The 12340-nt window shown below is 31.4% G+C and overlaps 1 protein-coding gene across 4 annotated transcripts in view; it reads right to left on the minus strand.

The window, feature by feature from the left end:
• Tlk (Tousled-like kinase) overlaps positions 1-12340 on the minus strand; it is an 85448-nt gene that overhangs the window by 57263 nt on the left and 15845 nt on the right. For 3 of the 4 annotated variants that reach the window (XM_076387761.1, XM_076387762.1, XM_076387760.1), the window contains exon 3: positions 3814-3899. The exons of the other annotated variant lie outside the window; for it this stretch is intronic. In XM_076387761.1, coding sequence (XP_076243876.1) covers positions 3814-3899 — 86 coding nt within the window. The remainder of the gene's footprint in view (positions 1-3813; positions 3900-12340) is intronic. 4 annotated transcript variants of the gene reach the window in all.

Raw genomic sequence — 12340 nt, forward strand, 5'->3', positions numbered from 1 at the left:
TTAACTACTTTCTCATTATCTATTACATTAATATTTATTTCAAAGTGGAAGAAGGGCGTATATAGCACCAGCTGCTTCTTTAATTATTATACATAGTGAGTAATGAATTATTTTTACGTTTTCCTGTACATTTTATAGAGATACGCACTCAATTGAACTGTAGCCATGATTTCAATTGACTTGACACTACAAATATATTTCTACGTTTCATAGCACTAAGTGGTTGAGCTTCTTCAAATTTTCGGATCAGAATTGTTGATCGATAGGCCTGGATTAACGGAGGGGCTAATTTTTTCATTTTTATTTTTTCATATGCTAAAATAAATTGAAGAAAAAATGTATTTTTTATTTATTCAATATGTATTAATTATTCAAAAGTCACATTTACTGTGGAGCTTTGGAGTATTTTGGCCCAAGAATTCGATATAAAAATTCTTTATAAAATCATCTTAAAAAGTAGGAAATGCACTAGTATAGTAACAAACATACATGCATGCATACACGCACACAAACACACACAACCAAGCGACAAAAAATATCGTAAAATTGATACACTGGTTCCTAAAAACTTTTTTCACATTTATAACGTATTTTTACAGTCTCTATGCGTTGTTGAATCATATATCGGTCCGTTCTTATAAATGGTTTTTATGATCCAGATATTAAACTTTCACAGCTATTAGCTTTACAGATTTCAAATAACAAAAAATTTAAGTAGTCCCTCTTATTGGAAAATCCTGCATTTACCTGCAGAATCAATAATTTTGTTTATTTTACCAAATACTGTAGTATCGATACAACAATCACATATTTCCATCTGCATATACTAATCGTTCGAAAAGGAAAAAGAATTATATTTACACATGAATGTAGCATGCACAGTGGTTGTCAGATTGAGATCTCTATTCGATACGTGGTCACGATCGGTCTCGATGCTTGACCACGTTTTGAGATACAACTGCACTTATGCTAAACTTTGTCTATACATGTAGTCATCTTTTTGAAATAAAAGTCCATTGCCTGGTATAATAAAATATTAATATCATGTATGATCATATATATATAAATTATTGTATCTTTACGAATGCCTTTTCTGACTCACATAGATTATTCTGGAACCAATTACGACGTAACTTCGAGATATCACTGGACAAACATTGCAAGGAATCAACACACGTTAGAAGTACTTGGAATATGAATGCGTGAGTGTAACCCATTAAGAACCTAGCAACGAAATAATGCGATTATTATACATAATAATATTTATTTTTTTAAAAAACCAGATATGAATTTAACTGGTTAGATAGTTTGATTTGTTAGTTTCACTTTTAAAGAACGATAAGCTTAGTGTTTAATTTAGAGTAGCATATAGCATCAATGTGAAATTAATGTGAAAATAAAACGTGTCAAACATTGAATAATTATTTGCAACTTGTAGAACTTTTTTGTGTTTAATAAACTTAAAGAAGGACATGCCTTTAATCACGTTTACCTATAAGAATTTCTTCATACATTTGATTCGAAGAATCAATAACTTCTTTTTAATATTCTTCAATTCTCATCGTCAGATATCTAATTACTGACGTGAATTTAATAGCTCGATACTCATTAATGGGAAATATTTCCCATCTGTTTTCATTTCCTTCATCGCTTAAAAAAGTCAATTTTAAACGTCCATAGTATGTCAGTAAATTAAAATATTAAAAATATTGTACGCTACATTATACAAAGACAATTTTTCTAAGGAATAATATGTACAAGTTTGAACTTAATCGGATGAATCAGAGATCTGCTGGGTAGTTGACTTTCGAGAAAAACGCGTTTGAAGTTTTAAATTTTCAGTACATATAACATACAGTTTTCAATTTTGTAACTTCATCTATTCTAATTTCAAAAAATTCTTTTATCAAAATATTCTGTTACCAAAATAAAATTTAATAAAATAGCAAAAAATATTCAATTTTTGGAAACCATTGGTATAAAAGTGGAGAGTGGGAAGGGGATAAGAGAGTATATTCTTACTCTTTTAGGAAATCTAATAAAAGATAAGTTTTCAATCAGTGGTCCTAAGTAAAATGAATTTTGTAAATGTAATGTTTCCAACTGAATGTCACTTTGAAGAAAAACATTAATAAATAACAAAATAATTTTTGTCTTAAGTATTTGCAGAAATTTATTTTAGTGTACGACAAAATGAGGTCTCTTAACGAATAAGACTCCCCACCCCCCACCCCAGCCAGATGGTATATTTACATACACCCTCAAATTGTATGCTGTTTTTTTCTCACGAAAATATTGAATGTATGACATTATATAAATTAAACGAAGAGCTTTTAGAGCTGTAGTAATATTATATATTTTAAATCTACATTGAACTAGTTCCATACCTTTGGTACAGTCTGTTCCACAAGAACGTATACGATACTACTTAAAAAATATGCAAATTAGGAAAAAATTTCTTTCTGTATTTTAACTAGATCACTTAAACTATTCCACAAATACTAAATAATAGGTCTAGTCGCCACCACTGTCAATTATTGTCTGGCATCTTCTCCCCATACTTTCTACTAACTTTTCCGCTTATTCTCGGGATAAGAAACGCCATACCTGACGAATTCTGTTTACGAATTTCTTCAGATTGTACGCAGACTTTTGTTGAAATCTATGCTTCATATATGACTATACATTTTCTATGGGGTTTGCATCTGGGGACGATGCTGGCCACTTTATTGTTGTGATGCCATTTTCCACCTCATATTGCGTGCAAATGGCTTCGATGTTTCGGATTATTGTTCTCTTGCAATATTCACTAAGTCATATATCGTCGCCAAAGAATGTTTTAGCAGACTTTACCAGATACGTTTTATAAATGTTGCACATTTTAATGGCGTTCAAATTATCTATAAATAGGCAAAGACTACCAAAATGACATTCGCAGAAGCACACCCAAACGTGAACTTTTATCGGGTGCTTGACAGTACGCTGAACAATTCTGTTAGAGTTGACCAGGCTTTTCTAAGGGGACACCATGCTCAGAAGGAAGCTTCGTCCGTAAAAATTACATTATCCCAATTACGACTCAAATTTTCGCATGCCCAGCTCTGTTGTTTTTCTACATGCTATTCTGATAGAAGAGGTTTTTTTTATCGTGGACCGATATTTAACGTTCTTCTCGTGCAGACGACGTCTGATGGTGTTCAGACCAATACCTATATCTTTATTGCGCAGCAAAATCTGGGCCTGACGCAACGTTAGATTGGGACGTTGTTCATAAATCCGAGAAATCACTTTGTCTTGCTTCTGCGTTGTTATACGAGTGCATCCTCTCTCTGGCAAATCATCAACGTTTCTAGCCTTTTTATAACGGTTTATCCACTTTTGCACGAATAACTAACTTTTCATTCGATTTTGCAGCAACTGCAATCGATAATTTTGATCCATTTGAATGGGTAACCAAAAACGCAGCCTCATAACGTTCGAGGTACTTCGCACTCATTTTAAGAACAGAGCGTTCAAACCATACCGATCTTCAGTGTGTTGATTACAATAATATTGCGCAACACAGCGTAGTTTACACTTTCTTTTACTGTTTGAGAAGTAACGCTGCGATCACTTTCCCTGATGTTCTGCGGTATACTTACTTGTGGAACAGACTGTATTTATTTATGTTTAGATTTCCATAAATGTTAGTCTGTTAAAGAAATTATTCTCTACGCAATCAGTACTCTTAAAAATAGCAATGATGCTATAGTTAAGTTCCATAATATGTAAAAGTATACATACACACGAGGTACGTATAAAAATGTAACTTACCCTTGCTCCGAGAAAGCGGGCCTCTAATAACTCTTGCTTTCTTGGGTCCAGGGTGGCCTGAAAGTGCTCCATCTTGACGCCAGCGCCTGAAATAACAAATTCGACCAAATTGCACGAATGGCACTTGAAACGAACTTCCTGAAGGACTACAGTAGGGGCTCGATTATCCAGAATACTACGAGATTCGAACTTAAAGTACTCTTTTCATAATTGGTTTTGTCTTTGGCAAACTATTACTACATACCTAATTAATTCTCGATTGATATCTTACCGAACATTTGTAACTTGCGTAACAGAAATTGTAAGTTCAATTAAGGAGAGATATCTACCCAGAAGCGCACAAAACACCTGCTTTTTTGGGAATTTTTTAAAGAGAAACTGTTGAACTTCTTTGGCTGAATGTCTTTTTCCTATATGTAGCAAGTTTTAATGAATCTTTATACATTTTTCTCATTAAAAAAAAATGAATATTAAAAAAATCCTACTAACATCCCACAAGGAATTTTATTGCGGTAACCACTGCTATTCAAAGGTGAATTATCTATAATTAAAAATCTCTCAATTTTTAGATACTATATTAAATTATCTAGAATTTGTCAAAGTATGTTTCCGATAAAATAATATGTAACAAAATGGCGGCTCCTGAAGGTTAATATCGATTTTCGGCTGCCGCCATTTTACGGCACAAATTAATTTATGAAAAATCCGGATTGACAAAAACTAGATAATTTAATATAGTATCAATGATTGAAGGATTTTTAATTAATTGTGGGATGTTAGCTGTATTTTTTATATTACTCATTTCTTTTTACATGAGAAAAATGTATAAAGATTCATTAAAACTTGCTACATATAGGAAAAAGACATTTGGCCAGAGAAGCTCAACAGTTTCTCTTTAAAAAATTCGCAAAGATGCCTATGTTTTGAGCGCTTCTGAGTTGGTCTCCTTCTTTAATTGAGGTTCTACTGTACAAAGTCTTACATGGGAACATCCCGAAGTGACAATCTCCTATTCTGATGAAACTTTAGTCATTTTAATTTTAATTTTGTTTAATTTAATCTTTCCCAATAATTAGTTTCCAAAAAATATCTGACATATATTTTTTTAGCTGACACCACGTGTATTGACGGAATGAGAGCTAACCTCAAAGTTAGGGGTATGAAATATACTATTTACAATTAGTCGATATCTCGAATGCTATCCGAGGTGGAAAAATGATTCAAATGATAATATTCTTTATTTTATATGATAAAGCTTGATATACATACAATATACAGATTGTAATATAATAAAGGGTTTGACAAATGTTGCCTTTCATATTTTAAGAGTGGTAGGGGATCCAACTTGGAGCACAAAATGTCTCATAACATATAGTATGCATGCAATGGCCGGCGTGCAACCGAAAAAAGTAAAAGAATTTCGTATAAACATATCGCACACTCGCCAGGGAAGTAACACAACTCAAAAAATTCAATTTTTGAGTGAGAAAGTTTCGCGAACACCCTTCTATTGATTGCTTCGAATTTTAATGGCTGAATTTCGAAAATAGCAGGAAAAATTCGAGATCACTCAGTTTTAGGGTAGATGTCCTAAATACTGCCAGTGTCCGTATAATGTGCCACTTCAATTGCTTTACTTACTTAGTGAAGTAATATATATAGAATTACGATTAAAAAAAATTTTTATGCAACATTTGGACTTCAATTTAGGTAACAACACAGAAACATTGCATGTCTATTTATGTTTGTATTTAAAAATAAATATTAGAAGGCAAATGTGCTGATTGAGTATCAGAAACGCAACTAACTTAAGTAGAAAGTAAGGGAAAAATCTTAACATTTAATTTGGTAATTTTTTTTATCTTGGAAGTAGTATTTTATAACTACCTAGTTCTTGTACTCGTAATTTTTTTAAATTTATTAAATGTTTTTATTATTGAATATGTACTTACTTGTAATAAGAATTGTCTATAATTGAGTCTCCGTATCAATAGTAGGGATTATCACTCATCGGATCATAGTCAGTAGGACTGACAATTATTAGGTGGAAGGTATACAGACACGACGATTTTTCAACTGACAGTAATAGGGACATTGCACTTCTTTATACATTTTTAATTATTTAATTATTAGTACATAATATTTAATGCATATAACAATTTTCTTTTATAAAAGAGATATTAAGCAATATTATGCTTCAAACTACAACAATTTATAGGTTAAACAACTCCTAAAATAATTAAATAGAGTTACGCGATAAGCTTAACGTGGCAGTAATCGGGACACCTACCCTATGTGATTTAGATAACCTTAAACATCGTTTGATACTAAAAAGAGACTATTTATGACAGGATATGAATACAAAATACAAACATGAATTTACCCAGTATTTTTTAAAATTAAATTTTTCCCCCCATTTTATCTAGCAATTAATTTGGTTTATTGCCCACAAATATTGAGTTGTACGGACTCAATGCGTAAATTTTACTTAAAAATCGACACGAAGTTTTCAGACGACTCAATAGTTTTTCACTTCCTCTGAAAAACGTGCTTTTTTTAATTGTGTCACTTCCTCGCATTTGTGCGATATCTATGTCCTATTTGTCCTTATTTATGAGATATAACAAGTTTTGTTTTCCCCGCTATCACGTGATTACCTTTACAAAGGATGCTTAAAATGACCACCTTTGCATTTTAAGGCAAATTTGTAAACATTTTTCTATTGATTTGGTTACTCTCTCAAGGGTTCTTATTATTTTCCGATATGTAGTATTGTTGAAAATCTTGTTCTACTCTACGCCTTAATATTTCAACATTTTCAATAGACATTCCATAGACAACAGATTCTAGGTATCCTTACAAGTACAAATCTAATGAATTTAAATTTGGGGAATGAGCAAGTCATACAATAGGACTTTCACATCCAATCTACATGTTTCAAAAGTATTTTTTTGAAATTAAAAAAGAGATTACCGCTTTATTTATAGAACTCATTATATTCCTGAAATGGGCCCTACATATTATACTCGTATTACATCCTATCCAGATCATATAAAACAATGAAGATGAAATACAATGACTTTATTTTACATATACTGAATGAGTCATAGAAAACAGGACCTCCAAGTACCTCCGTTACTTGCATCAAAGAGCGTCTCAGTTGTACTATTTCAAAAATCGTATACAGTGACAGCAACAAAATGTTTTCAAGGTCATCGACAATTTCTTAAACGGTACTACATATTTTTTATTACGTTATGTTATAATTGACGTCAAGACACATCTATCGATCTAGTACATACATTATGACCTTGAAGTAAACTTGAACTGAGAAATTTTGATTAAATCCGCGCAACATCTGAAATGTGGTTTTCTTATGGTAAAGTTTTAGAAAAGCTACTTCCTCGCCAATTTCGATGATTCTTAACCCTCCATCGGTAACATAAATATGACAATCGTTATAAGTAGCAGGGCTGACGGACCAACCCAGGAAATATACAAGAAATTTAGGTGAAAATATACAGACACTCTTAATTTTAACATGGTGAACATTTAGTTAATATTTTTCTCTTGATTATTAGTTTCGTGTTGGGATCCTGCGTTACCCATGTTACCTATGAAAAGATGTATTAAAAAGTATTTCTACCATCACGGATTTAATATACTATACATTTCTGCTGTTTTCTTATGAACTTGAACGTCTTTGAGCATTTTCTTTTGATGCATAATTTAAAACATACCAAGCTTAAGCATTTTGCGGTTTCATGGAATCGATATAGTTCAAAGCTGCGGTTTTTTGCAACAATTTTTTACGAACATCTCGAAAACTAAGGCCGACTGCCGATTATAGGTATAGGAAAAAGTTATTCAAAACATTGTCCTTTATAACGTATCTGGAAAATCATTGAACTCCATGAACAGGGATCTACGATTTCGACAACTTTACCAATAAATTTCACGTCAAATGAAAATTGGGTTAGGCTATTCATGTTTTAAACTACCGTAAGGCAGCCTGCAAAGCATTTACAAAATAACATATGATAAGTTGCTAGTCATTGTGGTGTGTTTGTAACAATAAGTAAGTGGCGCAACGCTGCGGTCCCATACTGACACATATGCTCCCACAGACACGTACGTATAATCAGAATTTAATGTAGTAATAACAATAGTTTTATGCGAATATTTTAGAAACTAAGGCCGACCGCCTATTATTGGTAGTAAAAGAATTTGTTTAAAATGTTGATTTCTATAATATATTTAAGAATCATGAAAATCAGTGAGGAAGTCACTAATCTGCAGGTTCAGCCTTAATTTAATTGAAATAAAGTAATTTCATAAGTCGATACCTCTGTTGATTAAACCTAAATTTCTCAGTACAAGGCCACTATAAGGTCATTCTATGCTAGGTTGATGGATTCGTTTTGACATCAGCTGTAACATAATGTAATAAAAAATACATGGTCCTACTTAACCCTTAAGTACCTCCACTATTTACACTTACTGTGGGATAGATTTCTATCCCATTGGAAAACTGCAAATATCTATGCAGACTTTATATTTAGAAAATGTTTTAAGGAAAATAAAAGTCTGATATGTCTTCGAATAAAATTAACTTAACCACTACTGAGATTACATGGTACCAGAATGACAAAGCAACAACAATACAAACATTACACGTGGAGTAGAAATTTACCCCGCAAAGGTATTTGAGGGTTAAAAAACACCGATGATCTTGAATTTCCGTAAAAAAGGCGACCTTTTGAAAAAATGTTAGTTCTATTATTGTATGCAACTCTTCAAACATGTACTGTGACTCTGAGCTGAGAACATTTTTTATATAACAAAAAGATATTTATACTGTGTTATATTCTATTGTTATAAGAATAGGGGAAAAAACTAAAATGTTTAAGAAAATGGTGTCTTATTAAATCCAAATAATCGATTTATAACCGATTTTTTGTAATAAAAAGAGAATATAAAGAGTGTTCAATAACAAGTGCTAGATAATTGTAAAGAGTGATCGTACATGCTTTAAATAAGACGAAAATCAAGAATGATAAAGCTGCATTTGAGGCCTCGTTTCAGAGTTATTAATTGTTAAAGAACACCTAAAATATGCGCGAAATATTTCTGACTTCTGACTTACTCTGTCATGTACGCATAACACTATTATATGGAGCATTGGGTATACTTCCAATGAGATGTCAGCGAAACGTATAGTAAAGGACAAATATATATATTTCTATCCTTGTTAGAATTCAGTGAACGTATTGCGCATGCTCAACGATAATCACGCATCTCACTTTTTCTTACTGACGCTTTCTAACCTGTCCTTGCCTTTTTGTGAAAACGTAAAACGGAATATTTACGGTACTGTGAGAGATAACGTTTATAAAATATACTTTTCTCATGTAAAGTATTAATAACTTAAGTCGATGAAGAATTATCCGAATTTCAGATAATTATGGAAATTTAAAACGTATAAGAAGTCACATAATGCGTATGATACTCAAAAATATAAAAAATTTGAAAAATAATGGTCAACATACATTTGAAAAATGATACAAACTTTTATTTAAGTTCCATTTCTTTAACAATACTAACCAAATATTAAATTGCATAAAAATCTGCAGTCTACTTATCATTATTAAGTATTAATACGGTATTAACACTTTGATACATTTGTAAAATGTCACAAAATTATTGTTAGAAATTTATTGATTATTAAATAGTACAATTTTATTATATTTCTGACCAATATTTTTGGTATTTACAGATTTCAATTTTGCCACGTGATGAAGTGTTATTCCAACATATGTTTTAATAATTAATTTAGTTAATTGTGTCCCATGATTGTCACAAATTGTGTTATTGGATATGTGATTCCACATGTATTCGTCATTGAAAATATTTGCAACTTTCCACCGCGTTATCGTGGCGTTAGCGTCGCTTTAATTAACCAATCGCATTTGTCTTTTATACGCGTGTGCATTACGCTAAATGAGATACAAGAGAGAGAGAGAAAGTTACATATCTCCATCGTTCCATTTTGGTTTTATTACTTACTTCTGATGCCCCATATAGTCTTGATAGAAGCACATATCCACATATCCTGTGATTGACGGGTCTGACTTATCTATGTAGTGTACTTCGCCAGTAGAATAAGTTTTAAATCAAACACATAACTCGTATTTTAGGCGTTCTCTACGATTAGTAACTCACCATTTTTGTCTTATTTTAGCATATAGGATCACCTCTTAACATTTCTGACACTTATCGTTGAATACCATGTATAACGTATCACCTTTTTTGTCAAACTATAAAGAGATACTTGCTCAACATATAGGAATAACTTTAAGCTAGTCGAGCAAAAACTTTTTTAAAATTATGTCAACTAACGAAAGGAAGAGCATAGTGATTGAAGAGAAATATGGGCGGAATATGTAATAGAATTCTTTTTAAAAAATAATTTTATAACTGCTTGGACATACAATAAAAACATACAAAAAGAAAATAATGTACCATATAGTTCCTTTGTAAAAAATTTTAAAAGAAATAAATTTTCTACCGAGGATAAAAGAAAATGCCTCTTTTAATGCAATTTGAATCAAATTTTGCTACTTCGTATCGTTATTTAAAAGCAAAATGTTTTAAAACTTCTTGAATAGTGTCTGACTCATTTCACGTTAAATCGATCATTTTTTGAGTAGTATAACAGAGATTTTCTTTCAAATGAGATTGCACAGTGTAATTCACATAAAATTTGGTGAAGAGGGGGATTGAAATTATCATTTCACAGATTTCAAATTTGTTTAAAAAGTAAAAATAAACGGTACTTATTTACCTATCAATGTAGGTACATTTTGGGAACTATTCGTCTAAAAAATCGCTTTATTCCGATGTAGAAGGTTCAATTTATTCCAAGAATTCTTTCTTGTATTGAGAACTGAGTGTTTTCAAATTTTTTAAATATATGAGCATATTCAAGAGCACAATTGAAAAAAATCCATCTTCGGGTAATTTTTGTCGATTTCGAATAGGATCAACTGAACCAGACGTTCTAAATTAAAATAAAAATTTAAAAGGGGGAGGTGTGCACTACCAAGGTACTCACAATACCGATTAAAGCTAATTATCGCCTTTTCCACTAAATAGTATCACTTTTTTATTGTAGAAACAAATAAGAATAGCAAACATGTCTAACGTAGTTCGCAATAACGTCGTTTACTCCATGATTCTCGAATTTCGGAGACGTTAAACTCATACGTTCATATCCAGTTCGTTTGTAGAGCTCATCTTTTGTTTCTCGAGTAAGGTAATTACAGTAGGTATAGATAAACTAATTAAAATGTCGACACCTTGAAACCGAAGAAAGTTTCGCAAATTCGAAACTACAAGTTTTTGTAATTTAAAATGTTCGAAATATAGGTAAGAAAAAAGTATCCGAATTTAAAGAAATTGTCAAGAAAATATCTCATTACACAATCATCAGCGATATTCCATGGAAAACTTTTCAGCACATCTGCCATTATAGTCGATAAAAGAAAAAATAGATTAGATCCAGCAAGAATTTGAATGTGAGTGTTCTTGAACAAGAATCTGTAATGACAAGAAATCTGAAATAACAAGAATATCTTTGTATTAGATATTTTTGTACATATAATTATAATAATCAATATAGATTTATGCCAAAATTTTGTTGAAACTTCAGATCTTAAATCAAGATAGTTTCGAGATTTTCGAGTTTGAAAAGTTTCGAGAGTTTCGAAATCTTACAAAGTTTTAAGATCGAATTCGGAGAATTTAAAAATTGGATTTCAACTCACCCTTAAATTAAATGATTTTGTTCTTTTATGCATACTATATCCAATGTACTGATTACAATAAAATGATTTAGGTTTGCAATATTCATTGTATATTATTTAAAAGGTTACATTTACCTAATTGGATAAAAAAAATCGATTTTTCGTTTTTTACAGATTTGGAAAGCTTCACGTTTCAAGAATGTATTCGGAAAACTTCATATCAATATCTCAAAAAGTGATGAAGTTATACAGCTTTGAACGACACAGGGTTGCACGGGTCTAACACTGAAACACAATTTTCAAGTGCAGTGGACATTTTATCTCGGGAACTACTTGACCGATTCTCTTCAGATTTGTAAGAGATATTCTTAGGAACCTTAGGCTGTCCTTGACAATCTAACTTTAACAAATTTTATTTTCAATTTTTCAATAATTAGAAAAAAAGGGACGATTTTTCCAACGAAATTGTACATTTCAACTTTACGTTGCCACCATTTTGTAATAAAATGAAAAATTAAAAGTTGGCGATCGTCAAGGACTTCTAAATATTTATTTTTAATATTCATGCGGCTTTTTGCTTTCAGATGCATTCTTTGGACTAGGGAAGGTCCATCAGCAAATGCTTGAGAAAGAAACATATCTTCTATCAATGGCAATATGTTCTTTAGATGGTATAGTTAAAAGATGTACCTTCAGAGGAAAAACATTTGCGTCATTTTCAT

The sequence above is a fragment of the Calliopsis andreniformis genome, chromosome 10 (assembly GCF_051401765.1).
Source record: "Calliopsis andreniformis isolate RMS-2024a chromosome 10, iyCalAndr_principal, whole genome shotgun sequence".
In the NCBI taxonomy this organism is placed as follows: Eukaryota; Metazoa; Arthropoda; class Insecta; order Hymenoptera; family Andrenidae; genus Calliopsis; species Calliopsis andreniformis.